This window comes from Merops nubicus, unplaced genomic scaffold, assembly GCF_000691845.1.
Source record: "Merops nubicus isolate BGI_N331 unplaced genomic scaffold, ASM69184v1 scaffold6434, whole genome shotgun sequence".
Lineage (NCBI taxonomy): Eukaryota > Metazoa > Chordata > Aves > Coraciiformes > Meropidae > Merops > Merops nubicus.
In genome coordinates, this window is record NW_008604777.1 from 1 (window position 1) to 27,244 (window position 27,244).

General features: G+C 45.4%; 1 protein-coding gene across 1 annotated transcript; it reads right to left on the bottom strand.

Moving 5' to 3' along the window:
- Positions 1-7: 7 nt before the first annotated feature.
- Positions 8-27,244, bottom strand: LOC103771799 (zinc finger protein Aiolos-like; the record flags this gene model as incomplete). Its single annotated transcript, XM_008939111.1, has 7 exons — positions 27,205-27,244; positions 25,840-25,950; positions 14,039-14,299; positions 13,182-13,349; positions 11,007-11,123; positions 4,547-4,663; positions 8-108 (listed from the first exon to the last, which is right to left on the bottom strand). Coding segments are annotated over exons 1-7 (915 nt in total), but the record flags the coding sequence as incomplete, so codon positions are not given.

Sequence of the window (27,244 nt, forward strand, 5' to 3'; positions counted from 1 at the left end):
AGATGGCGCTGCTGATGGCCTGGTCCATCGTGCGGCCCTGCGCCTCGCTCTCCTTCTCGTACACGAAGCTGGGGCTGTAGCCCACGTCGAAGCTGTGTCGCTTCTCCCCTGCCGGAGGAGAGAGTCGGTTACCGGGGGGGTAAAGAAGCAGCTAAACGCCACGATGCCTTTCCCAAATGGCTCTGGGAAGCTGAGAGGCACGAAATGTTCTCTGAGGAAAGAGGCCGTTCAAGCACACAGGCAGCCTTTGGGAGGGTTTTTGATTTGGGTTTTGTTATGTCTTTTTTAAAGTTCAGGTTTGGAAGTTAAAATTTGATAGAGGAGATGGGGAGGATACTGACTGGACAAATCATTACATTTGACAAATTATTCTGGGATTGAAGAGAGAGAATATTATCAAAGCTTCCATAGATGAACTTCTTTCACCTTGTTTCTAAAAAATAGTAAATCATCATGAGTTATAATCCTTGTAAAAGAGTTAATTGATAATGAAACAAACCCCTCCATTTTCAGCACCAAGACTGCAGCCTTTCCTCCTTGACTTGTCCCCAACTCCACCAGAAAAACCATGGCAACTGGTTTTGTCTCTGCCCAGTTCCAGGAGGAGATAAAACTACTCCCAAAAGGCCTAAAGTCGCTTTTTTTTGGTGAATGTCTAGGAGTAAGTAACTGAATTCTGTGGTTACATAAAACAAAATCATTCACAGCTTTAGAAAAAACGGACCAGACCAAACGTTTCATGTACAGGTGAGTTGCAAACATCAGATCCACTGATCTTCTAGTTACGGTAACTCGGATAGTGCAGATGTTTATCAGTCACCTGTCAACACCATGACTCAATGTATATGAAACTCATCAGGTTTCACTGCAGAGGCAGAAAACCAGGAGCTCACGTTTCTCTTCTAAAACATTCAAAAAGGTTAGACAACCACAAGAGTGTAACTGCTCCCAACCCTCAACAAAACTCACTACCCAGCTTCACACAGAAGGAAACAAAGCCATGCAGCACCTTTGTATGACTCATAAACCCAGCTCCAGGCAGTGAAAGAAAATTTGCAATTAAAAAAAAAAAATAAAAAGGGCAACAAAAGCAAAAATAAGACAGGACTCCCTGTAAACGTTGGGGTAGGACTCAGGGTTGTGAGGGAAGAGACAAAACACGCAGCGTGTGCTCACCAAGGCTCTCACTGTTTTCCGTCACTCCGCTGTCCTGGTGGCTTTTAAAGTCCCCACGGCAGCCTGTCTGTCTCTCTGAAGTCACCAGTTCTATCAAACAAAACCCAAGCACCCAGATGCTCTGCTGACACGTTAATGGGCCGCAGTGCTGTGGTTTTAAAAGGCCACGGCACATGGGGTGAGATGAAGAACCCAAGCTCTTCACCCTGGGGGTGGTGAGACACAGGCACCGGCTGCTCAGGGAAGCTGTGGATGCTCCAGCCCTGGAGGTGTTCAAGGCCAGGTTGGATGGGGTTTTGAGCAACCTGGCCCACTGGGAGGTGTCCCTGCTCATGGTGGTGGGGGTGGGGGACTGGTTTATCTTTAAGGTCCCTTCCAACCCCAAACATTCTCTGATTCTACAATTCCTTACGGGAGAGGGCAAGAAATTGGGCTGTAAACCCCACCCTGATGTTTCAGAGATACTTTTGGAGGAAAAGGTGCTACAGAAAAAACAGCTTCTCTCTCTCCCTCCCTCCCCACTGTCTCAGCAGACACCAAGGTGAGCACATGCCCAATTTCAGTACCTTGGAACTGATGCCTGTACTTCAGCAGGCCCAGTTTGCATCCAAGTGCTGCAGCACCACACTGCAACCAAGCAGATGTGGGGGCCACCCTGGTTTGATTATTTTGTCTCCCCTCAAACCCTTCCGTGGCAAGGGACAAAAAGCCAGATGAGGGCTTCACTCTAACAGCAGCAAGCAGTCAGGAGGGTTGATATCAATGATTCAAGGAAAGAAAAAGGAGCATATAGGGACTGGGGAGGGGAAGGATGGGCCGTGCCAAAAGCAGCTGATGTTTTCTCTTGGTAGCCAGCAGGACAAGGTGATGGGTTATTGTGGGTTCAGCTGCCTTCAAGTGAAGCACCACAAAGCTACTGAAAAACACATTAAAAATTAAATGCATGGGTTCTCCAGTGCCCATTGGCAGAGCAGCCCTGGATATCAGGACACCTCTCCTTCTTGTCTCAGTGCAGAATGAATCTGCTGGAGGTGTGGCCCCAGGAGTGTTCATACAGCAGTGAGGAGCCACCAGCACAAGGACCTGTTCTGCTGGGCTATTTGTCTTTGTTATTTTTTAATATCTGTTCAGTAATCAAACCAGGAAGTCAAAAAACCCCCAGGGTTTGTATATTGGGCCCATATACAGAGAGAATAGAAACGCCCAGCAAAACAGAAGCTCAAAATCATCAACCTCCCTTCAAATCCTTGTTTGCTGCTAGCTAAAGGAAAAGCTGAGGGCAGAATCTTTGCAGGAGAAGCCTTTAAAGGGGAGCCTGGAGCAGGGGTTTAGAATCAAGCACACACTCTGCTGAGCTGTGCCCTTGTTTGAGACTTACACTCGTGCACAGGAGGCAGCTACTGAAGATGAAAATGTGAAAAAATAAAGCGGGCAAGACTCCCGGAGTTCATATGAAACTCTGCAGAGCCCCCAAATAATAACAAAGGGTTTTCTTCCTGATCAATAGACTTCATTCACAGAAACGAGCCAAACAAAGATGCCTTGTTAGCACACATCTCTATCCCTCCTTCCTGACAAAATGAAAAATCAGCACCCCTTCGGAGAGGGCCCGTTCCCAAGAAATCCCAGAGCTGCCCGGGCAGATTCACACTCCTACACACACAGCTCAGGGAGTCACAGGAGTCAAACCAAGGTCGCCCAGGCTGCTCTTGCAAACATACTCCCCAGGGATGAAAGGGAACGGGTGAGTAATTTTTTCACTTGTTACCTAACAAGAACATGCCAGTCACACAGGTTTGAGAAACCCCCCTATGTTTCAGAAATCGGTTACTTTGCTCATTCAGGTGGGCTGCCCTGGGCCCTCCCACCTCCTGCACAAAACCCCTGGTGTGATGCAGCATCAGTTCGTGCCCCCTCCAGACCACGTTACTGAGCACAGCCACCAATCCAAAAGGATCTGTCCCCCACAGGAACTGGAGCTCTGGTAGAACACCCCAGAGACCCCTCGTCCTTCACGTCCAGCGTCTGCTGGGCGGTCGTGTCCCGCTGCCGGCGTGTTTAATGAAACAGGCAGAGACTGACTGGTAGCAGGAGTAAACCAAGACAGGGTGAAGCTGATCTCAGAGCTAAAAAAAATGGAAGCTAAAGATTTTCAAAAGTATTTGCATTAGTGTGACTGGTGGAATCACAGCGTGACACGTGAGGTCTCAGTCACACAGTCAACAGTTTCAGTATGAAGTACCCCGAAGACTCGGATAGAGTGGGCTGGGTTACTTCACTCCTGTAGAAAATGTGACCTTTGTAAAGCCAAACCAAGGTGTCTAAGTAAAAGTTACAGGTTTTCATAGCTGGAAGTCCAGTGCTACCCACCAAACCAAGCAAGAGCTGCATTACCTTTAGAACTCTGGCTTCTTCTCCATATCCCTGGATTCGGCAGCACTCTGGACCCACACAGGTCCCTGGGCCACCCCTCTGCCTGGTGGGGCTGTGTGACCCCAGCAGGTCCCTGCCTGCTCAGCCAGCCCCACACTTCTCCCCTGCCCCGTGATGTGTGGACACCCATCACCACACAGGCCCCTGTTCTGAGGGTGAAGGTCACGTTAAGAACCACTCAATCCCTTGTATAACCACACAGAATATAGCAAATGGAGCATCACTGGGACTAATGTAACTGCTGAGTAAGCCAGGGCCTTACCCAGGACACACAGTTGCATCTTATTTGCTTAAAAGGCACATTAATGAACTAGGACCAGCCAGGAGGAGCAGGCGTTCACTGCACCAGAACCTGCCCAACTCGTATTTGGGATCCCCAGCATGCAAAACTCTGATCGTATCCAATTAAATGCAAACAAAATGCTATGGAAACATCTCGTTGCTTAAATTACCACAAGAAAGGATTTGATATTTTTTTAGTCATACTTGAATTCAGCGGGATGACTAAACAGAAGCCCAACACTTCTCTGTCTTTAGGCCTTATTCCACACATGCATCCTGCAAGTGCCTTCAGCTCCTGCTGACTAGAAAGAGCACCCGGCTCTTCAGAGCACAAAATCTTCCTGTGAAGAACCCAAAGAACATTTCACAGGTACAGAAGACAACACAGGGAAACTCTCACAATACATTCATAAACTGCCTACACAAAGAGACACAGAGCACAGTAGTAGCTTCCATCCAGTGCAAAAATCTGACAGAGCACGTTATTTTAAACCAGACCCTACAACAGATCCCTAGAAGCACATTAAAATAATCAAAGTTACTTTATTTATACTGTCTTGCATTAGATGATAAGCTTGGGAAGGATATTTAAAACAAGCAGAGGTATTGTACTATAGGTTACCGACTTGCACATGAAAAGGGGTTTTGTTCTTACCAATAAATTTCTGAGGCATTGAGCTTTTTCTCTTTGCCACGTTGCTCGCTAGCCTGTCCAGCACAAGGGCTCTCTCACTCCCCATCTCTGCCTTGATGTGCCTTGCCTCCACGCTCGCTAGTTTGGAAAATGTGAAGAGAAAAAGAAAAAGAAAAAACAAAACAAAAAAAAAACACGTAGGTGAAAAGGGAAAAAAAAAAAAAAAAAAAGAAAATTCAAAAGCAAGGAAGAGATGAATGGTTTTGCTCTCCGGAGTTTGCCACACTGCCTGGGAGGAAGCAGTTTGGAGACTGATGTAAACTGGTTTTGCCTTTTCTGCTGCTCTTGCTCTCTGCGCCTTGGGCAGCGGCTGCGGTCAGTGGAACCAAGCACAGCACAGCCCCTGGTCGTGCAGTCCCCAGCTCGTGCAAGGAGAGCACAGACTACGAACCCAGCACCTTCATGAGCAAGAGGAAGTGTGAAATCAACGGGCTGGAAGGTTGGTTACAGAACGTAGCTGGAGATACCACCTCTGGTAGCCTGGCTTTTTTCTTCTGAGTAAGACTGTGACACCTGCAGACTGACACAGTGCTTCAAAACATCACCGTAAGACAGTTTTTTAGGTATCAGTCATAGGTACATGTCTTTTGAACTAACCACTAAGAAACCTGCATGAAATCCATCAACGTTCCAGTAAAATCTAAACAACAGAACCTTTGCCTATTCACTTGAACTCATTTTTTTCCCAGGTGTCACCATCACACAGTTTTTCCTAAGTGCCAGAGCTAAAGCTAGTTCAGAAAGTTCCCTCTCAGCCTCAGGTGTTGTGGAGCTCATGGACACCCTCCAGCACACCTGACTTTGGGAAGAGTCCCTGTGCCCCACGGTGGCCCCAGTGAGCCAGGGCCACTGCCCCAGGGACCTGGCCACGCTCCTGGGGTCCCTCCGGCCACACTCCCGGGTCCCTCCAGCCACGCTGCCTGGTGCCTGGCACTTGGCCACAGCAGTGCTCAGCTCAGCTGGCCCAGGGAGCCCCCGTGGGCCCCGAGCCCCAGGGCTCTGCCACCTCATCTCACTGTCACCACACTAATACCGAGACAACCGCCGCGGCTGCCCCGGGGGCTCGCTCCTGCTCAGCAGCCAGCCCTGGCACCAGACCTGGCACGAAGGGCACCACTGCTGGCACGCTCAGACGTGGCACGAAGGGCTGCAGTGTGAGGGATCACTGTGTTCTGTGCCTTCTGGAGCTGGTGTCTAAGCAGAGGCAGATGGAGATGAGGCAGGGTCCATCCACCTCCCCAAGGGAACACCAGAGGCCAGATCCTGCTGTGAAAGGGCCTCAGCTGCTGTGTTACTGGCTCTGCTGCACCAGCAAACCTGAACAGATGAAGCATCATCTACACGAGGGAGAAGTAATGCCAGAGGAAACCAACAGAAGCACTTTGGTATCACTTCAGAGAATCACTATGGTAGGAAAGGACTTAAGTCCAACCATTATCTGTCTGTACCAGGCCACTTCTACACCATAGCCCTCAGCACCCCATCTAGATGGCTTTTAAATACATCCAGGGATGATGATTCAGACACTTCCCTGGGAAGCCTGTTCCAGTCCTTGATAACCCTTTTGGTGTAGAAGTTTTTCCTAATGTCTAACCTAAACCTCCCCTGGCCTCAGCCCTGCTAAATGCAGTTTTAAGGAAGCACTGGACTGAAATTGCAGTTTGCCAAGTACAGCAAGTGATAAAAATGCAACATCATCCTTCCATAGCGTTGTGTGCAGCACCTCCCTACCCATTTCAGAGTCAGCCACTCCTTACCTGTTTATTATTGCTGTTATTGATATCGTAGGAGTTTCAGTCAGCCCCAACCATGACTCACCAAACCTCAGCCAGAACTATTTGTTAATGTTTGTTCAGCATTTTGAACATGTGAAGTGCTTCCTAAGTACAGCAGCTGCCAGTGACTCAGGGCAGATGGGATAACAGGGCTCAGCTCAGCACTGCCCTTGGCCTGTCCCCCCCAGGCTGTGACCCCACAGCACACAGGACAACCAGACCCACCAGCACACCTACCCAGTAACACAGGGCTCTTCCAGGCTGATTTTTATTCCAAACTACTCTGGCATGTTTAGAAACTTCATAAATGTATTCATTCATCAGCTGCTAAACTGGACCCGCTTCCAGCATGAGGCACCAAGGTGCTGCCTCGTGGTTTACATCAAAAGGCAAATCATCAGTTTAAGATGAGAGTATAAGGGGAATTCAGGTCAGCAGAACATCATCATCCCTTTGGATTTGGGCCAGGAGCTCTAGTTATTTCTGGAGAATAATGGTGTGGGATTTGTAATTTCAGAACTGCCATTTAAGTCTCATGCTCCAAGAACTGGACTATGCTTTAGAGATTCAGACTGCCCTTAGATAACTGCAGATTGAGGTTTGAACTATGCCCAACAGAGAAAGCTTCTCACCTTGACAGGATCATTGCACAAATCGTTGATAAGAGTCATTTAAATTTTAAAAACAACCAACAACCCACAACTACCCTGATCAAGATCATACAGACAGTGCTGTATACATAAAAAAGAAACCAAACACAATTCATCCGTGTCATAAGAGCAGCTCCCTGGGCCTCACTCTTCATCTTTCTTACTTTGTTGTTCTAGTTCCTCTTTTTCTCCATCTTTACCTCCATGACTTGTACTCATGTTCTGTTAAAGCTTTAACTTCACACTTCCAGAATCTTTGTGTTCTGACAGATACAAAGGGTGAAGCTTCTGCAAGTCCCTCTCTGCCAGCCCTGGAAACACACCAGAAGCTGCATGTAGCACACCAGTGACTACTGGTCTTGTCAGAGTTATTTATGTGCCACCAAGGGAACTTTATTAAATTAGTGTCAAGAGGGCAGACGAGCAGCTTCCTGCAGAGGTAACAATCGTCTTTACTGAGACAGATTGCTGAAGAGACAGTAACTACTGACCTACATAGCATGTCCTGGGACATCTGTAGGTATCAATCTTCCTTGATTGATGTCTGTCTGCCATTTTATTTTAACGCTGAGGGTCTTTTCTTTCACATGAAGATTTTCTGCTCCTTGCTAAAGGCCATTTTTTTCCTAAAGAAAAACAAGTCTCTGTTTATGGGCCACAGAAGGTCTTTGACAATGTCTCTGGGACACAGCCTGAGGGAATTGTCTGCTCCCATTGAGACACAGGTGGTTACACGGGTTCCCTCCCACAGCGCTGCCCTCCCTACTCAAAAGCTAACTTAAGATTACCTCACCCACCTCTTTCTTCTGGAGGACTTATTAAACAGCCCAAAAATAATAATTAGTGTTTAGGAAACTTTTTTTTGAGTCAAAATTCTCTAAAGACTTCTCAAACAGAGAGAGCTAATCCTGCCCTGTCTCCCTCTTCAATTACTTCGCCCGCTGGGTGATTCCACTGCGCATTATGACATTAGTTTAAAGAACTAATTATCTAATTATAACATGGACCTAAAAATAAATTTCAGGCTGGACTGACAGAAATGATCAAGTGCTTTGCTCAGAGTTACACCGAGGAAAAACAAATGAAGAAAAATCCAGATTTCCAAAGCACTGGATCTGTTTCAGGCTGTGGTCTTGCAAGGTCCTGCAAGCTGAACACTTCTCATGGCTCAACTGCATGGCCAGAACATGACAAAAACCCTAAGGATGCTGGAAGCAGCTCTGCAGACCAAACAAATCACCCTCTTCAGTCTTGTTCAGATCAGATCAGTGCTCTCACACATGCCTCTGGATTTACAGGGAAAACCAAGCTTCCAACTTTTTCTTACATTATTTTACACAACAAGGATGGGGTTTAGCTCCCACGTCCTGACCACTTCTAAACCTGGGTCACCATCTGCTTAGCTAACCCTGGTGACCAATTACAGCTGTCCCTGATCCCCACCAGAGATGTCTCTGTGGAGCTGCTGAGCAGTGCTGGCAGCCTCAGCAATGTGCACATTTCAGGGGATCTTGTCTTTTCTTCCAGAAGAAAATTTTTGTGCAAAGGTGATTTATCTCCTCTGGATGACTACTTATGCTTTCTGGTAGCCACTGGGTGATGGGTGACCTCTCTGAATCATGCTGTCCCCTGCAGCCATGTCATTCTGGAGGTAGAGAACAGAGAGACTCTTCTTCCAGCCCAGAGCATGAAGACACCATGGTTCAGCCTGTGCTGAGCTGTTTCCATAGTGTGGTTTCTGCCACGCCGTAGATGTGAGTGTCATTTTTAGAACATGCAGGCATCGTTAACAAACCCTAAAGTACAAAGCAGAGCTCAAATTAGAGGCATTGCTTCCTGTAGCATCTCTGTGTGGTCAGCAAATAATGGAGAGTGGAACGGAGAGGTGGGTTATTGTGCAATGAGAACAATGTGACCAGAGATTGTTATCAGGGACCGAGCAACGCTCTAACAATACTGTTATATAAACCCTTTCTTTCAGAAGTATTTCCACACTGCTACATTTGGAACATCAAACCTCCTATTAAAGAGCATCTAGAATGGTTATTATGGTCCTGATGCTTTTCAAGATTTTAATTAATTATTGGCTGATGGCACTAGAGCATGTGTGTGCTTAAAGGTGGCTCCACATGAGAACGTTGAAAGGGCTTCAGAGAAGTACCAAGATTCAAAGTGATGCCAGGAGGAAAATGGTCAGAAATCAAAAAATGAACACTACAAAATGCACAAAATGCTAAACTTAGGGGAAAACCCAAATCGAATGCCCTAAATGGCCTCCTGAGGCCCTTCCCTCCCCCTGACTCTGTCACCAACACCGTGCTGACACCGGGGAATCGAATGGAAATGCCTCAACCACGGCTGGAGTTCCTGTTTTTCAGAAAACTTACTACTCCACTAAAACCACTGCAGTGTGTTTTGAAAGGTCTGAAAGGCAGAGGAGGGTACAGCCCCATCAGGTCGTACAGGAAACCTGTGTTCCTTCTGCCTGATTTCAGGTGTACTGTCCCACTGCAGGGACAACCACAGAGCAGATCTGGGATAAGGGAAATGTTGCTATTCTGAAATGAATATAAAGCTTGAGAATCATTTAAGAGCAGTAATCTGTAGCAGGTATGATGTTTTCCACTCTCACGTGGCGGACATCTCGGAGTGATTGCCATCACAGGAGCATGTACTGTAAGGTAAAACCACAGGCACACCATGGATGGCTTCTCATGAAAACCAAAACTTGCTGACACTCTGGTAACCATTTGTTTCACTAATGCTGTAAAGAATCTCATTTGCTGCCAAGGAGAAACTATAACACTACCTTTGTTAGATCATCATTTCATTATAGGTGTTTTTGTGTGTGCATGTGCTGATACACCAACCTGCTGGCTCTGCACAGGGCAAAGACTTTGCACCCACACAGTCCCTGTCACATACCAACAGGTCTTCACACTGGTTGTCAGACCCAGCTTGTGAAAATCTCTGCAGAATAATCATATCAGCAAATACAATTATTTTTATTATTAAGGAGCCTTGTTTAACTCATCTCTCTAAGGATTAATTTTCCTCCAGTTTCCAGTTTAGCCTTTTCCTTGGAAAGAAAATTCTATTTGAAATTCACAGTCAAAACAAGGAAGCTCAAGTCCTCAAAGTTGTTTTTTGATTTTTTTTAAGACTTCCTAGGAAGACAATGGGAACCTGAATTCTCAAATTGTATCCTCAGCCCTGCTACGGATCAGTCGTATCAACTTTTGGGAGGTCACAAGCAGTCTGATTCCAAATGGGAACAGTAATTCCTTCCTGACTTACTGGTGTATTGTGGGACTGAAATCACACAAGTTCATTTTAGGGTTTGAAATATTCAAGCTAAGCAAGCTCAGAGACTATGGCAGTTATTTGTCACCGGAGTATTTTCGGAACTGCAGCACTGAGACTGTGAAAAGGAAAACATGAAAAACTGTTTTGACACATTTCACCTCCAGCCTTTCTCAAAGGCAGCTCTACCCTCAGAGACACCCCTTGCATCTCACTATCTCCTCAACTGATCTGTTGGTCACCTCTGGGACACCACCCCATTCAACTGCCCAGCATCCACACCAATTTCTGTGAATTCTAACCAATTCAGTTCTTATTCTAAAGAAAAGGGGGCATCAAATGGACTGAGACATGAACAACTGCTGCCAACAACCATGGGCATCCACTCACCCAATAAAACGAGCCACACAGCACCATTAACATAGGAATAGTTTAACTGAGAGTGTCACCTACAGAAATGCTGTGTACAATGCATTTTAGACCTGTTACTCAAAGAACTGCAAAATAAAGTGATTTTAAAAAAGCATTCTTAACTGGTTGCCTGAGGGGTGCGCTCAACCAGACCTTTTTCTAAGAAGTTACAGCCCCTTCAGCTTCAGACTGCAGTGAAAACTGCTCCCAGGCTGTGAATTAGCAGCTTACCAGATGCCCTCTAACACCAAAGGCCCAAGCCCCCGGGGGTGTGACACTCACCAGGCTCACACACGCCAGCGTTCTGCAAGTAAGTGCGGCACCGCTCCTTGTGCTCCTCCAACGAGCTCCTCTGCTTGTAGCTCCTTCCACAAAACTCACACTTGTATGGCTTCTCCACTGGAAAAAGAAGAGTGCAGTCTGAGGTAACCAAAGGGGACTACTGAAACGCTGCCCCCCTCACAGTGGAGTGCAGAGTTACCAACAGCACACATCCAGCTCACGGGGATGCACTCAGCTCCTCTAGAGTGCTGTACCCACTGCAAGAGTTACAGAGGGTGAAACCCAGTGGGCACAGAGCTCCTGCTCACCCCCCTGGCTCAGGAAAGAAGAGCAGGGTTTACAACTGGATGCTGTTCCCAGGAGCTCAGGTTCCTACAACCCTGCTCTAGCTGATGACTTCCCTTGGAGTGACTTCCCTAGGGAACACCAACCCTGCTGCTGCTAAACCAGGACTGCAGCTGCCCTTGCTGCCTGACCTGGTCCTGTCTGCACACAGCTGTTCAAGGATTCCATGAAAGTCATCAAGTTAACCCAAACCGAGACCATATGTGAGGTTCATTTCATTTCCAAGGGTGTTTATTGTAAAGCAAATTATGTTCCTAATTCATTTAGGCTAAAACAAAGTGGTTTGTAACTCAAGATAGCCACACAGCCTTTCCCAGTTCCCCATACACAAGGGCTGGGAACACTCACTGAGTTATCTCACCAGTGGTTTGTGAGCAGACATCCTCTGACTCCCAGGCACACCATCCCTGTACAGCACAAATGCAACTAGCCTTGCACTGCATACTGTGCAAAAGGACCAAGCCCTCTGCTGCTAATGGGATTATTCACTGATTTATGGGAGTCAGATTTTTTTTAATGTTGTTTAATACTCCAGCACTTAGAAACTTCAGTCACAATAACCACATGATGGGTTTGAAGCATGAGGTTTTTGGCATTGTGCTGGTGGGGGACAGTCACCACCACTGTGCTGGGTCTCCATTAAATCAGAATCTCATTTATCCATGTCAGATAAGCTCATTTTTAACTTTGATTCTTTGTGAGGTTCGATTTATTTTTTAGGGTAAAGTGCAGTGCAGAGATAACATCTGTCATTTAAGAATAAATGGGTTTTTTTCTGTTCCCCTGTATAATACAGGATATAGACAAAGCACAGAGTAAGCACACCCTGGCTCCTGCAGAACTGGGGCAAGGAAGATGGATCAGTTTATACCTGCCTTGCTGTTCAAGTCACCTCAGCTCTGTGCCTCCACTTCCCCATCTGTAAAGTGGCCAGAAAACCCACCCCTGGTCTGGAGGGAAGCCAGTGGTGTTTGTGGAGCACGTTAAGACATTCAGATGAAAGGCACTATGTGACAGCAAGGTGTCCACTGCCAGGAGTCAGGCTGTCCTGCATCATGCTCCTGGAGCTCAGGACAGGGACAGAAGGAAGTCCTGGCAGAGGACATCTTCATGCTACTCTGGAAATCCAGAGCCTGCTGGCACAGCCAGCTCCACTTGTTTGAAAATATCACAGAGTTTAAGTTTTGTGCAAGCAGGTACAGAGGCCATTCCTCACAGCACACAGCTGAGACAGTAGGAATCCCTGTGCCCTCTCTGTGAGGCCAGGCTGAGAGAGGTGGGGTGGCTCAGCCTGGAGAAAAGGCAGCTCCAGGGAGACTTTACTGCAGCCTTCCAGTACTTAAAGGGGCTCTGTAAGAAAGCTGGGGACAGACTTTTTAGTAGGGCCTGTTGTGACAAGACAAGGTGTGATGGTTTTAAACTAAAAGAGGGAGATTTCAAACAGGGAGAAGATGAAATTTCTGATGCTGAGGGTGTTGAGCCCCTGGCCCAGGCTGCCCAGAGAGGTGGTTGATGCCCCACCCCTGGAACCATCCCAGGTGAGGTTGGCTGGGGGTCTGGACAACCTGCTATAGTCCCGACTCAGTGCAGGGGGGTTGGACTCGATGAGCTTTAAAGGTACCTTCCAACCCAAATCCTAGAATCACAGACTGGGTAAGGGCAGAGCCAAGTCCCAAGACAGTTTCAGCAGGCAGAACGAGTGGTCACTGCCAGTCATCAGCTCTTCAGAACCAGACTGGCTGAGGAAACTCTGCTGACTGACTCTTTTCCACACCTCGTGTCCTAGTGACACACATCTAAAACACATGAAGTGTCTCTGAAGTCACTTACCAGAATGTGTCCTTAAGTGCCCTGTTAGCGCATCCCTCCTCTGGCAGGCATAGCTGCAAAGATGACATTTAAAAGGTTTTTCCCCTGTGTGTAGTTTAATGTGGCGGAGGAGGTTTCCCTTCTGAGTAAAGGAAGCTCCGCACTGATTACACTGGAATGGCCGTTCACCTTAAAATGACATACAGAAAAGGACATTTAATGGTTACGTGGGTATCATGCTGTCCTCACACCCTCTCCTTTTTGGAGGAGGAGGAAAGAATGAGATGCTGGATCCATTTCTTTCTCCAGAAGCACACGCAGCCCTTCCGCTGCCCGCCCTGGGGGTTACACGGCTCTGCTGTCAGAGCTGCTGCTACAGACACACAACTATGGAAAATGCTGCACAGTTTTTCCATGAAAACAAGTGTTCTGGAGGAGGCTGATTCCAAAAAGCTAGCAAATTTTAGAAAAAAAATAAAAAGTCTTATCTCAGTGCAGGTTGAAACCCAAGATGCTCGTTGGTCTATTGCCAAAGTACAGCACAGAGAGAAATGCACACACTGGCTGAAATGGCAGCACCAAAACCAATCTAACTTGTGTTTTGTGGCTGAAACACTCCAATGACATAGTGCCTTTCATCCAAACTTTACAGAACGCCTCACAAACATGCCTTTACCAACATTCAATCCTGGTAAGAAGCAAGGTGGGTAAAGTGAGGCACAGAAAAGTGAGGAACTTGCTGGAGATCACATGTGGCTTCAAGGACAGAACACGGAAATGCTGATTTTGGTATCCTTGTTTAAAATAAGTAGTCTAAGATCACAAATCATTATCCTTTCAGTATTCAGCTCTTAGAATAAGAACGTAGGGATATTTACCCGTGTGGCTACGCTTATGAACCATCAAGACATTGAGGCTAATGCAGGCTAATCCACAGATATCACAATTCATTTTTCCACTAGCTGGCCTGACGTTGTCATAGGAGCCAGAATGTCTTTCCAGTTTAATGCTGTCATAGTCAGTATATTCTCTGGGATAGGTGTAAGGCACGTCAGATTCTTCCGGGGTTTCCATAGGCTCTGAATTTAAAGCACTCTCCTCTCTTTCACTGTATTCACCTTTCACTTTAACCATATCATCTGCAGGTAAAACAAAGCACAAAAGTGAAAAAAATGCTCAGTGAAGTTTCTCAGAAAAACAACTCACCAAAAATGACATAGAATTACATTATCAGTCTTCCTGAAAGCTTGAATTAAACACCCAAAGATGAAGAAACACAGTTGAGATGGGAATCTTGGTGGGTCATATACATTTAATGATGCTCAGTGAGGTAACTTCAAAATATTGACCTGCCTGTTAATTACTGTGAATAATTTCCTCCTACAGATTATACAAGTATAACACAGCACAAACTTCTCCTGCAATTACAGGGCACTATTCAGGACTCCAATGAAATACTTACTCCCACAAACTAATTAGCCACAGAAATTAGTGTCTCAGGCTCTTCCTGTGAACTGGAAATACAGTAAGACACACAGAAAAAAGGACATTTCTATCTTCCTGCAGAACCTCTGGTGCTTGATACGTGCCTAAGAAATGTGTCTGATCTGGTGTAAGACTTCCCATGCTGCTCCCACAAGGTAGATTCTCATCAGTTAATGCTAATCAATAATCCTGATTTTCACTTGCAACTTGCAATTTTTATCCAAAGACCTCAAGTGTGTGAGAAGCATCCAATAATGGTGATATACATCAACCTACTGTGTGAGCAGAACTAGCAGAGGAAGGGGAAAGATTTCCTGCATGCTGGAAAAGAGACAAGATTTGTCCAAAGTCACATTGAGAGCATGTGGCAAAGAACCCAAAGACCCCCCAGGATCAGTCCCCAGCACTTGTGAACAGGTTCCCAGACCCAAGGCCATGTTCAGAGACAGAGACTGCCCCTGGATGCAATTCCATGACAAGAGGAGACAGTAACAAGCAGCTAATAACTTACTAACAATAATGCTCCCATGTAAAAACACAAGCAATTCAGTCACACTCTATAAAGAGCTGATGAGTCCAAACTTATGCTGCTGAATTTCCTTTCCCCTGTTAACTCCAGTGTTCCTAGCACTTGCATTAAAATCCTTACAAATTGGCAGGGCAGCTTTTTTTTCTGCTTGCAGCTGCCTTTTCCACCTAGACCTGAGCTAGGCTATGGCTGAAACTGGAGTGATGCCTCAAGCTACCCAGTGAAGAAAAGCACCAAGAGACAAAATACAGTTTCCTGTTTGAAAGTAGAGTTCTCCTGGCCACCTGCTCCTCTCTCAAAGCCAGGGTTAGTCAGTCAAATGTGGCACTTGATCACTTGTCCTTTCTCCAAAGTACCAAACGTGGACTGCTGAACGTGTATTAGCTCTGGTTCTGAGTAACAAACCACATCAAATGCTGAGAACAAACACTGGGTGACAGCACAAATGAGGTGGCAACATAAAAGCAGCACTGAAAAATAAAGAGCTGGCAACCAATATTTTCATGCAGTCAACATTTTCAACTATATTTTAGTGATAAAAATCACTCCTCTATCCTAAAAGCTTGCTCTAAGCCCAGCCAATCTGATTTTGGGTTGAAGAGAGGTGGAAGAAACAGGTGGGTGATAAAATTCTTCATCCCCTGCAAGAATCCATGGCAGTGTGGAAAGCTCTGGGATTCCTCCTGTGCTCACCTTGGGTGATGACACCCAGAGGGATGGCTTTTCCTCCACATCATGTGCTTTTATCCCCCTATCCCAGATGTTATTCAAGTCTGGTATTGGGGCTGAGTGCCCTGGCCCCAGGAGAGCTCACACAAGTTTGGGTGTTGGCTCAGAGGTCTGGATTCACCCACCAATGGGCCGTTTTCCTCCAAGCCATCTTCAGTACCAGCTCTGCCTCATATCCTGAGAGCTCCTACTGCCGCTGAAAGAGCCTTCCCTGCAGGTACCTTCTGCTGCCAACAGCACATCTGAGGGTGATCCTGCCCTCAAGAGGCCTTCAAAATTAGTTTATTCCTCCATTTCCATCACTCCAAGGAAGAATTATTGCCAGTTGCTGAAAGCACCTTTCAACAGAATGTCATTTCCAAAGGGAATAAAATAAAAGGTTTGGTAGGTTGGTTGATTTGGGTTTTTTTTTTCCCTTTCAAGAGGAGGCTGTTCCAAAATAATCTGCTACATCCTGCTCAGCATGGTAAAAGGAAGCACATGCTGCAGCTGCACCTTGTTGGTAGTTTCAGAAACAATTTCAATTCCCACTTTCTACTCAACGTCTCACCTTTTGTCCGCATCAGACGCGCCTACCGGGCAGTGGAGGACGAGTGGCAACCTCCAACTGAGACTGGCAACCTCCAACTGAGACTGGCAACCTCCAACTGAGACAGCTTCTCTGCTGTTTTCTGCTGTTTCTCACCCCAACCTCACAGCTCGCAGCTCTTCTCTCTTTTACGGAGCTCTGCCAGCGTTTGTGCAGCGCGGTGTGAACCTGCCCCAGCTCCCCATGCCAAGCACTCGCTGACTGGCACGAGCTGGGTGAGCCATCCCATGGCTCCACCGTGGAAAACGAGCACCTCTGCATTTCTCACATGCATGCTGACTGCTTGGTTTCTTACAGGAACAGAGGAGGATGCACCTGAGTTCTGGCCCAGGCTCTTCCACCACTGCGTCCCCCTAGACACCACCAGCACTCCAGCTGCCCAGCACATCCCACCAAAGCTTTGCAGTTTGCATTGAATCCACCTTCTGAGGCCTGGCAACAGCAGAGGTCACTAGGGAAGAGACTTTTTTTAAACAAATAAAAAGAGGGCTTGAAGTTTTTCTGTCCTAACACACCACTTATTGCTGAGAATCTACGCTGCCTTCCTGAGAGCGATACAGGAGGAAGCTTTGGCACAAAGCAGTCTGAAGAGAAGATGGCTTGGGACTGGTTAATCTAAAATTAAACCAGTGGTTGCAGAGGTCTGAAGCAACCAGGTCCCTTTTTCAGCCCTGACACTTGCTCTGTGTGCTGGCAGGCACAGGGAACATCACGACTCTGGCAGCTGTGTGGAAAGGTTTCCATTGGTCACTTAAAAATCACACCAACATGTTTTAATGAGCTGAGGGAGTTTCCAGGCTGGCCTGCCTTAACCAAGAGGAAGGTAGCTGCAAGTTTAAGCAGAAAAGGGAAATTTAAGTGAGGAAAAACACAATTATTCCTAACAGCACTAACAAAGTTCCCCAGCTGAAAAAAAAAAAGAAGTGCTGTCATCTCTTCTGTGCTTAGAAAAGTGAAGAGGTTGTACAAGGAAAGTCCAACTGTGGTGTCCAGCCCAGGTAACTATTTTTCTTGAGCAAGTTCATGAAGGTAATACATGCTGCAGAACAAAACGTGGTAGGTTTTACACAACAAAGTACCAGCTTGATGCGTTAAGGCTGATGCACAGGGTTTCATTTCCTGGGGAGATGATTACAAGATGAAAGACATACTCCAGAGTAATATTTTTGTTTCACCTGAAACACTGTAAAAACAATGGGTTCTGGAAAAACTCCAAAATAAGGCTGTGGTGGCAACTTCAGACTGAGTCACCACATGAACACTGCTTGTGTACGTTCTGTAAGATGCACAAATTAAAAAAGAAGTCAACAGCAGCAGACAATTAGGACAAGCTGGAGCGTTGTTGTCTTAGCTATTTGCTCTAGGAGAGAGTCTTGTAAGGAAAACCTTCCAATTAGTATATTTAATCCAGGACCTTGGCATCAGATATAGGAGAGGTAAGTTTTGTACTGTTGTTAAGCAAAGTTTACCAGCAGCGTTATGAAAAGCACAGAGAATAAAACCCAGAAGCTATTAAAGGCAACGGCACAAAAGGGGGATGTTGCTCAAGTGTTTTACAAGGAGCAGGGTCATAATCGTGAAATCCTCAGCACATGCAAAAAGTCAACTGGATAACAAAGAAACTTAATCATCTTAATGTGGCATTTTAATGACGCTGCTGATTTGCTACGCCAATTCCGAGATAATGAGCCCCTAATGCTACAGATGTTCAGCCAGACTAAAGGAAAAAAAAGAAAGAAAGAAAAGCTTTTCTTGTATGCCATTTCCTAACTATCCAATTAAACAAATTGTGAAAGCATATAAATAGTTTACCAGGTTTTGACAGCTGTTAATAGGATTCAGACTCCAAAGAACAAGAAGGGAGTCTATACGTGTGCCAATCGAAGGGTTTTCATGACTACCTGGATCTGACAGGTATTAACTGATGATTTATCAGTTATCTCCACAAACTGTCCCCAGGAACAGCAGCTGAAAACCCAAACCTAGTGCACACACACTCGACTGGCCCCCTCCCAGAACAGGAGATTCCTTTACCTGAACTGGCTGACGTGGTGAAACTGCCAAAGTCGGCGGAGTTTCCAAATTAAAGTCACAATCCTGCATGTTTATGAAAAACACCTCTAGAGTGGAATTAATGTGCTGTGGGGGAAGATGTGTCATGAGTTAAACACACTTATTCCTTAATGGAAAGGGAGGTTTGCAGCACAGCCCATCCAAATTAGAAACAGGGAAAAAAAAACCTCCAATCAATGCTGCACCTAAGTCTTTCTCCTTAAATAACAACAAGAAAACAACTGGCATACATGTCAAAACATGACATATATACAGATAGGGAAAATTTGGAGACTGGGGAATGATAAAAAGGGAAGTGACACGACAGCAACATGAGATTGTTTTCTCTTTTAACAGAGGAACACATCTGGAGATCAGGGAACTTGGTGTCTGTCTCCTACACCACTGCAGGTACCAGTCCAGGGGAAGGAGCTCAGGCTCCTCTGGCCCAGCCTGCCTTTGTTTCTTGCAGTGCCAGGCTCCCTGTTCTACACAGCAGCAATGCTGCTCCTGACAAAGGGTTGTCCAGACACCATGCAAAGCCTCCTCGAGGTGGCAATCCCTGGCTGAACCAGGGCAGTGTGCACCTGGGGGAAATTTCACTGCTAGAACTAGGGGAGAAACTCTCCCGACTCCCCTCTGCGGCGGGCAGGCTCCGTGGGCATCAGTTCCCTTGGGTTTATTGTGACTTGAAACAAAAATAGAAACAAATGGCATTGAAATGCAGCACTGAGAATTGGGATGGAAAAACACCCCACCAGACAAAGCAGGCATCATTTCCCAAGCACTCGGATGGGTATTTTCTACTTCATTAATACCAGTGTCTTGCTATCATTAGCACACAGTATCATTTATCTAGCTGTACAATTAATTACAAAAAAAGAATTATCAAACAACATGCATCATCTCCAAGCTCATGTGAGCCAGGAAACCTGAATTATGTAACTGGTTCTTAAAACATCTTATTAAAATACAAGGATTTTTCTCATCAAGACATATGTTCCTGTGTAGGTATCTAATTTCAAACCTGATATTTCCCATCTATTAACAATTTCTGCCTAACAATCATCTAAAGGGCTTACTAGAGCTTTCCTTCAAAAGGTTTCCAAAACATGTTGAAGTTCTACTAATAGAAATAGTGATGAAGGAGAAATGTTTTCCAAGGCTAGAGTTAAAGAACCCAAAGCACAACACCCCCAGGCAGCACCAGGCCATGGTTTAGGGGAGGAAATGGGAAATAAGGCATTTAACTGACACTACAAAAAGGACTTGGGGAATCACAATGTTATTACCTGAGACAACATGACTCTGGGCTGGAAGTCTATGGTCAGTACTATGCTAAAGCCATCATAGGGTTTTTTTTAATTATTTTTTTTTAATTAAAAGAAGTGTCACTAGCTTGCTGTGGTTCCTCATACACCTGTAACTCCAGCACTGCCCAGGAGCAGAGAGGATCAGAGGGACATCATCCCACAGCCTTGGGCCCATAGCACCCAGAGCCTTTCCCAGATGAGTTCTGTTTCACTGATGACACTTGTTAACATCATCCTTCCAAATCTTAACATCTTTAAAGTCTCCCTCTCATAAAACAAAACACAAAAAAAACAGAAAAAGATGAAGCTGTGCCAGCTCTTCCCTTCTGTCACAGGTAACAGCACCCACAAAGAACACTTTTAAAATTACAATTCCTGAAGTCCAGAAAGGCAGATACACTCACAACCGTTAAATCAGGCTTCAATTAGACAGTTAATCAGAGAACATCTGGAGCCAACAGTCAGACTGAAAAAGGCCACATGTTAAACTCGGGTAATCGCCCTCATTAGTTACATCAAGGGACCGATTACTAATACAACCACTCAGGCATGATTGTCCCTGGTCAACTGCTTTCTCAAATGAACTTCCAGCCTGAGAAGTTCAAAGTGTGGCTTCCTTTAGCCTTTGTAATTCATCTCCCCAAAGCCTTGCTTATAATGTTTTATATTCCCATGACTGGGACTAAAAAAAACACAACATGAAAATACAATTATATGAAGAAAAGGAAAATCTGTGACAGATACCAATGGAATTTTAACACTTACAAACTGAAGACAGGAGCTTAAGATGTTGCTCAAAATCCTTGAACAACATCATCTTTACAAAACTGAGTGTTTTGGTTTAATTCAGTTAAGAAAAAAAAATTCCAATAGTAAATAATCTAGATTCCAAGACTCAGATTTTAGATTACAAATACATTCTCTCCAAATGGAGGGGTCTGTGGTTAAACACTCCTGATTTACTCTTTGCTTACTCCTAGGATCATTCAACCAAAAGTCAGGCAGCCACAAGGGCCAAGCCCACTGGAAACTGAGCTTCACCAATCTCAACAGTTATGGAACCACTGGCTGTATTTTGGTAAAGTTTTGACTCTTATGGATTTATTTCTGCTTTCCAGTGCCTCCCCAGCAGCACCTGAGTAGAAAACCTGCCCCTTCAGCTCAGGCATTCTGTGCCCAAGGAACAGCTGAGTCTGGGGGCAAAATGTGAGTCATCTTAATTAACTGATTTCCTTTCCACCAACCTGTATTTCTAAAAATGGATCATTTTCTACAATGACATGTGATTTGAGTTCCTAGGGCTGTTTTCTTCATCTTCACTTATTTCCTGCTGGGGGGGTGGGGAGGGAACACACTACTCATCTACCCTGGACTAGATTTTATTCTTATGCCAAAAGAATAGATATTTCCCTCAGCTTTAATTTTAAGGAATTATTTTGGACAAATGCAAGATTCACACTGTAGAACAAGTGAATCAAAAATCAGGTTTAGAAGTTAGGGAAAGGAGCCCACCACCTATTAAATATCACTGTGCACCCACCCTCCTGCCAGCCTGCACCAATGGCTCGGGTATCTCAAAAGCAAATTCGAGTTTCTGCCAACTACAACGGGTTAATTAGAACAAGAAATAGCTGCACTTCCCTGATTACTTCAAGGCAATCGGAATATCCGAGTTCCTCTATCAGCCCTGGGTGCCCTGGGCTACCAGCCCCGCAGGATAGTCCAAGCTGATGTCAACCGTTTCCAGGCTGAGGTGACAAGCGCCGGGTGCTGATGTCACCGAGCGTGCCTGGCAGCGCTCCTGCCGCTGCCGAGCGAAAACAAAGCCAGGAGGATCTGCTGCTGGAGGAGGAGACTGTCAGTTCACGGGTGGCCGCCGGAGCAGAGCCCCGACACAGCTCAGCAGCACCGAGCCCCTGCCTGCTGGTAACACGTACAGAAATCCCCAGCTCTGAACTTGTGCAGCGCTGATGTTGTGAGATAACCCCCGAGTCCCATGAGCGGCAGGGCTCGATCCGGGCTCGGGAGATGTAATATTCTGATAAAAAACGGCACTTCCTTTTCGAGCAGATAAGTGCCTGTGCTAGCAGCAGGGCTGGAACCTCAGTCCCCGCCTCGGCCGGGCTGTGTCAGCCTCTCCTGTCTCACTCCAGCCTTTTAACCGCCCCCTTTCACACCCCGGGCTGCAGCAGCAATTAGCATCCCTAAACCACAAGTGTGGCTTCGAGTTCTTTTTATTTCACAACCATGAAAGCTTGTTAACATTCACAACGCCCCAAAAGCTGTCTGCCTCAACAGAGGAGGGGATGGAGCCAGGGCACAACACTTGGGCTTGGCTCCGAGACTCCTGTAGGACAGGACGTGGCTTTTAAATTTCATTTTAAAATTAAGGCTGCTTCGACTTCTGGCCACCAAAAGTAACAATGTTGGGGGCGCATAAAGAAAGGAGGGAAATTAAAGAGCTTCCTCCCCTGCCTCATTGCTCGTCTCTGCTCAGACCAGACACAGGAAGCACCATGGGAACAGTGTATTTTTTATGGTTGCAGGCAAGCACACACCATGTGCACCACAGCATGCAGCCTCCATTCCCTTGAGGCAAAAAAAGGGTGTTTTCTTTCTTTTTCCTTGTTCTCCTCCATCAAGCTTTTAATTAACATATCACCGTAGCCTTCTGCCTGATTGTTTGCCCCATGTTTGGCAATCATCTCTGCTGAAGCCCTTTTCAAAGGGCTGTGGAACAGGACAGGTTGAACTCTTCTCCTGGCATGGCCTCTCACCTTCACCAGTGGCACAGTCAGAATGAACCTCATCAGCCAGGGTTTGCCCATCCTCAAAGTGCCAACGCAGAACCACTTGCTGAAAAAGTGGATTCTCTCATGCCTGAGGAGCACCAGTTGTGATGTTTCAGCCCTATGCATTAATTTAGCACCTTTATGAAGTTTCTGCAGCCTTTTGACAGGATCACAGCACCACTTCCTGCAGACCAAGCACAAAAGGCTCCACCAAACTCGACCTAGACAACGTCTACATCTGCCCAGGCTCCAGCTTCTGCTCAAAGCCTCACACTAAGTCCCCACGATGTATTTAGAGTGTCATCCATTCATAATGCAAGATGCACAAAAAATGTCTAGTCCAAGAAACTGGAATGTCACTCCTTATGATGAATATTTGATGGGACATGGAAAAAAATCAGCTGTAACTACTGGAGGAACCCATGTTGTTACAGCCACGCCAAGGCAGTGGAAAGCAGACTATCAGGTGCTTCATCTCTGAGTCAGTGGCCTCATGTTCTCACGATGGCCTTCAGCAGATGGAACAAACCCAGTGGGCATGGATGGGGTAAGGGGTCAGGATTTTAAAAAAAGGTGTTTCCTGTGGTGCAGGGCTGTCATCTACCATGAGCTGCAAAGGTACTGGAGTGGAACTGCTCGCTCACAAGAGGGATGGATTACGGACACCGTGATTAACGTTTATGAGAACCACAGAAACATTTTCCATTGCTTCTCTTTAAATTTCCTTTGCAATGATGGTATTAGTGACCACACCTGGAGAAATGCCAGGCAGAGCTTTTTGGTTTTTTTTTCCTCTGCACAGACTTTTCAGGTGTAGGTAGGATACATTCCACTCCCCAAGCACCGTCACCAATGCTGACAATATTTTGATTTTGTGATTCTGGAGACCACCACATATTCATTTTTAACAGAGTTAGTGATCCCTGAATGATAATAACCCCACCAGGACAACAGTCAGAGTCTGGCTTCACTTATCTAGAAGTAAGACAGGTCATTATTGACCTGCAAGGACTGCTCAGTGACTCATGTAGCTGCTGCTGTTATATAGTAGGCTTGACACAAAAGCCAAGATTATTTATGAATTTTAGTACCAGACAGCAACTGAAGTGGTGCTGGGCTTTAGGAAGAAATCTAAGTGCACCCACTGGTAGCTGCACAGCCTAGAGTACTAGTGTAGCATGCTTAAATATTTAAGATTTATTCTGCTTCCAGTATCAGAATGACTGTAGAGAATCGTGTGTGAAACAATGAGGTAAACAATATATATTTTATGCCACTTTACACTGAGATTCTGTAGCTATCTTTTTTTCTGTGGATTTAAAGCAGCTTTCTCCTAGCACTCATGTCTTTATTCCTGCAGGGAGAATCAAAGAACAGAGCACTGCAGTGCTGAGTAGGCTGGTACTCACTTTACACTGAATGGAGGCTCTAATGGTAAGGGAGTCGCTCACTGACATGATGTTTTCTTGACATTTACAGCATTATCTTGGAGATGTAAATTGTCAGCATTTGCATTCCAGAAGAAATTGCAAAGAGATGTGAAGAGATCAGTAGTGATATAAAAACTGAATGGTACCTCAGTAGTATCAATATAAACATTCTCTCACAATTTAAGTTGCACCCGACTCAAACGTATGGAAAAGCACCCGGGAAATGGTGCTCAAGCTGAAGGGCCCAGACAGGCCAGGAATGGGAAACAGACCTGCTGCATGTGCAGGCAGTTGGAGAGGGCTCCACAGTGGGAAGGTGGGGAGAAGCCAGAGCAACCCCTCTGGGATGGTGACAGAAACCCTGTCCTGGCTTCCTGCACCCCAGCTCAGTGACCAGGAGGAACAAAGGCCAAGGACATGGAAAGCAGAGGCTGGAGTGAGCCAAGAGTGCAGATGGTGTAAGGGCTGGACAAAGAGCTGGAATATGGCTGTAAATATTCTATCTGAAAGGGAGATCAGATGCCTTGGAGGCAGAAAAGGCTCAAGCCTTCCACGTTCTGTGGATTTTTATCCACAGCGTTCAAAAACATCGAACTTCTCGTTTTGGGGTAAGCAGAGCAGAACTTGTCTGCCCAAGCTGGATTCCACCCCACAGACATCTGCACTGACACCCTCCACTGGCTGCAGAGTCCTGCTGAGCAGCAGCTGCCCGGGGCACACGAGACACTTCATCCTAAGTCAGACACCCAAATTTGGTCAGAAAACCTGCCTGTCAAGAACGGCCAGAGACCAGCACACTTCTGGACACTGGTGCTGCAGACACCCGAGTGGGATTAATTCCACCCTCCTCACGGGCTCTTTGGCTAGTACATCACTCCCTTGAGTGTTTTATGTTGTTTTCTACTTTGTTAATAAATAGTTACAACTTTAATAATGCAAAAGTTTAACCTCTGAACACTTCGTTTGAGTCCAAAATGAAGACATCACATCTATGCTACAGGGAACAACCAACATCTTATGTCCTTTAAAATCACCTAGTTCAGGAGCTGTTGCTTTTATCTGTTAAGTGATGAGGCCCTACTAGTTTTTGAAGATACACAGAAATATGCATTTATGTAGGGCCTCTTAAATTAAAAACACTGCATATTGGTTTGATTCTTTATCCCTACCTGTGTCTTCTTCCAGAGTTGCACAGGAAGGCTTTGCTGTCCAAATTAAACCATAAACACTGAACTGACCAATCTTCTGTTCATCCACAGTTAAAAGTCCAAGATTACTGTTTTAAATTCTACAGGGCTGAGCTGTCCTATGAATTTGAAGTAACCTGGCTTTTTTTTTTTTTAAAGAAAGGGCAAGTTTTTTTCAGCTATGAGTAGCTTACCACCACCAATAAAAAGTACAGTTCTCACACACACATTTGTCATATGCAAACTACTTTTACACCTCTGTCTGCTACCACACACATTAAAAGAGCTCACCATATGTACAGGCTTTTTTATCTTGCTGTCCATATTTCACAGATCCTCTAGCAGTGACCTTTATAAACTGCACGTGAGGTTCCCCGATGGAAAACATTTGCTCCTCCTTTAGAGTGTGTTGAAAAGCTCTGAACTGGTACTGGTATCATTATTCCTTTTACAGACACACAGCCAAATCAGAGCCATGATAGAGCATAAACTTCCCAGTCTCTCTCACAGCATAATCAGATTATTAAAAAGATAAAATATAACTTATTTTTCAGAATTCAGTCTCCACTTTACCTCCTGCTTCTTCACCAGACTGAGTGTGTTCCTTCATCTCTTCTGCACTATCCATAGTTTCCATTTCCTGGGATTTGTTCAGGTTACACTCTGTCAAAACCTCCTGTCCTTCTGAAAAGAAAAAAATTGACCAATAATTAACTCTCTATGCTCCAAGAATATTTCCAGATGATTACCTCAAAGCATCTGCAGACTCCCAGCACTGCTCACAATGCCCACAGCCTTCTTCCTATAGATGTGGTTACTCCAGTTTGTTGACTGGATTTGCTTCCCAAAGCCATGTACAAACTCTCACACAGAACACACACACACACATTTAAGTTTTAAGATTAACTATTCTGGTGGTTGTTCTAAATGACAAAAAAAAACATCAACCCAGGAATCAATCCCAGGAGATGTAACTTCATATATCAGGTGTGTTCTGACAACTGCTGCGAGCAGGTGAGTTCTTGAGGGTAAGCAAGTTCAGGTAAGCAAGTTCTTCAGGGCATGGAAAAGGAATCACAGCTCTACCTTGTTCACTTGGGCAAAATATTAATTATCCTGGCCTCAGGCCAGGAATCAGCTCAGCCCGTTGAGTCAGAAGCCTCTTTGAACCCAGCTGCCCTCCTCTGCTCATTTCACCCATGTGCTTTGAAGCATCCACGTTATCAGAGAGTTTTCTGCTGGTGCTGGTGGCAGCAGGAGGTCCCAGGAACCCTCTCTGCTCTCAAAGCCACATTTTTTATTATGGTGAAATTTATTTGGCTGAAGTTTTTCAAAGAAAGCCTCTTTCATAAAATCCATCACACAGACTAGCTCAACATTAGGCATATTTCTGCACGTTTCAGGTCAGTATTTTGTTTAAAAAACGAGGAGTTTTCCTTCAACAATCCTGTGATTTATTGAAGTTCACAGCAGTGTTGTGAAATAGCTGTTTAAATTGTTTAACTTCACAGCTGGAGAGCAAAACCCCCCAATCCTTCAAGCTAGGAGTTACATTAGGTCAGGAAAAAAAGCTATTTTTTGATTAATGAGAAATTAAACCCCTTGTCCAGCTCACACAAGAGATTTGTGTTCATATTTTTGGAAATGCAGACAACCAAAAGAACCACATTATTCTTGCCTCCCCACACAAAATTCTGAAGATGTTTCCTTTCCTGATATACAGACTTCTTTCCCTTTATAATTTTCTAAGACAACATGGAACTTCCACATTATTATTTCAGTTCTAGAATTTACTTTTTGCCTTTAATGCCCATCTTTGCACTTGTGACTGTGCTATTCAATGTCCTGGGGATCTAAACAAGCTGCAATTTGTCTCTTTTCTTGCTTTAAAAATTAAAGATTTCAAGAGCAGGTGAAAGAACTGAACGAGCACAGTACCTGCAGCCAGGGGCTGGTCCTGAGAATTACTTAGGTCCAT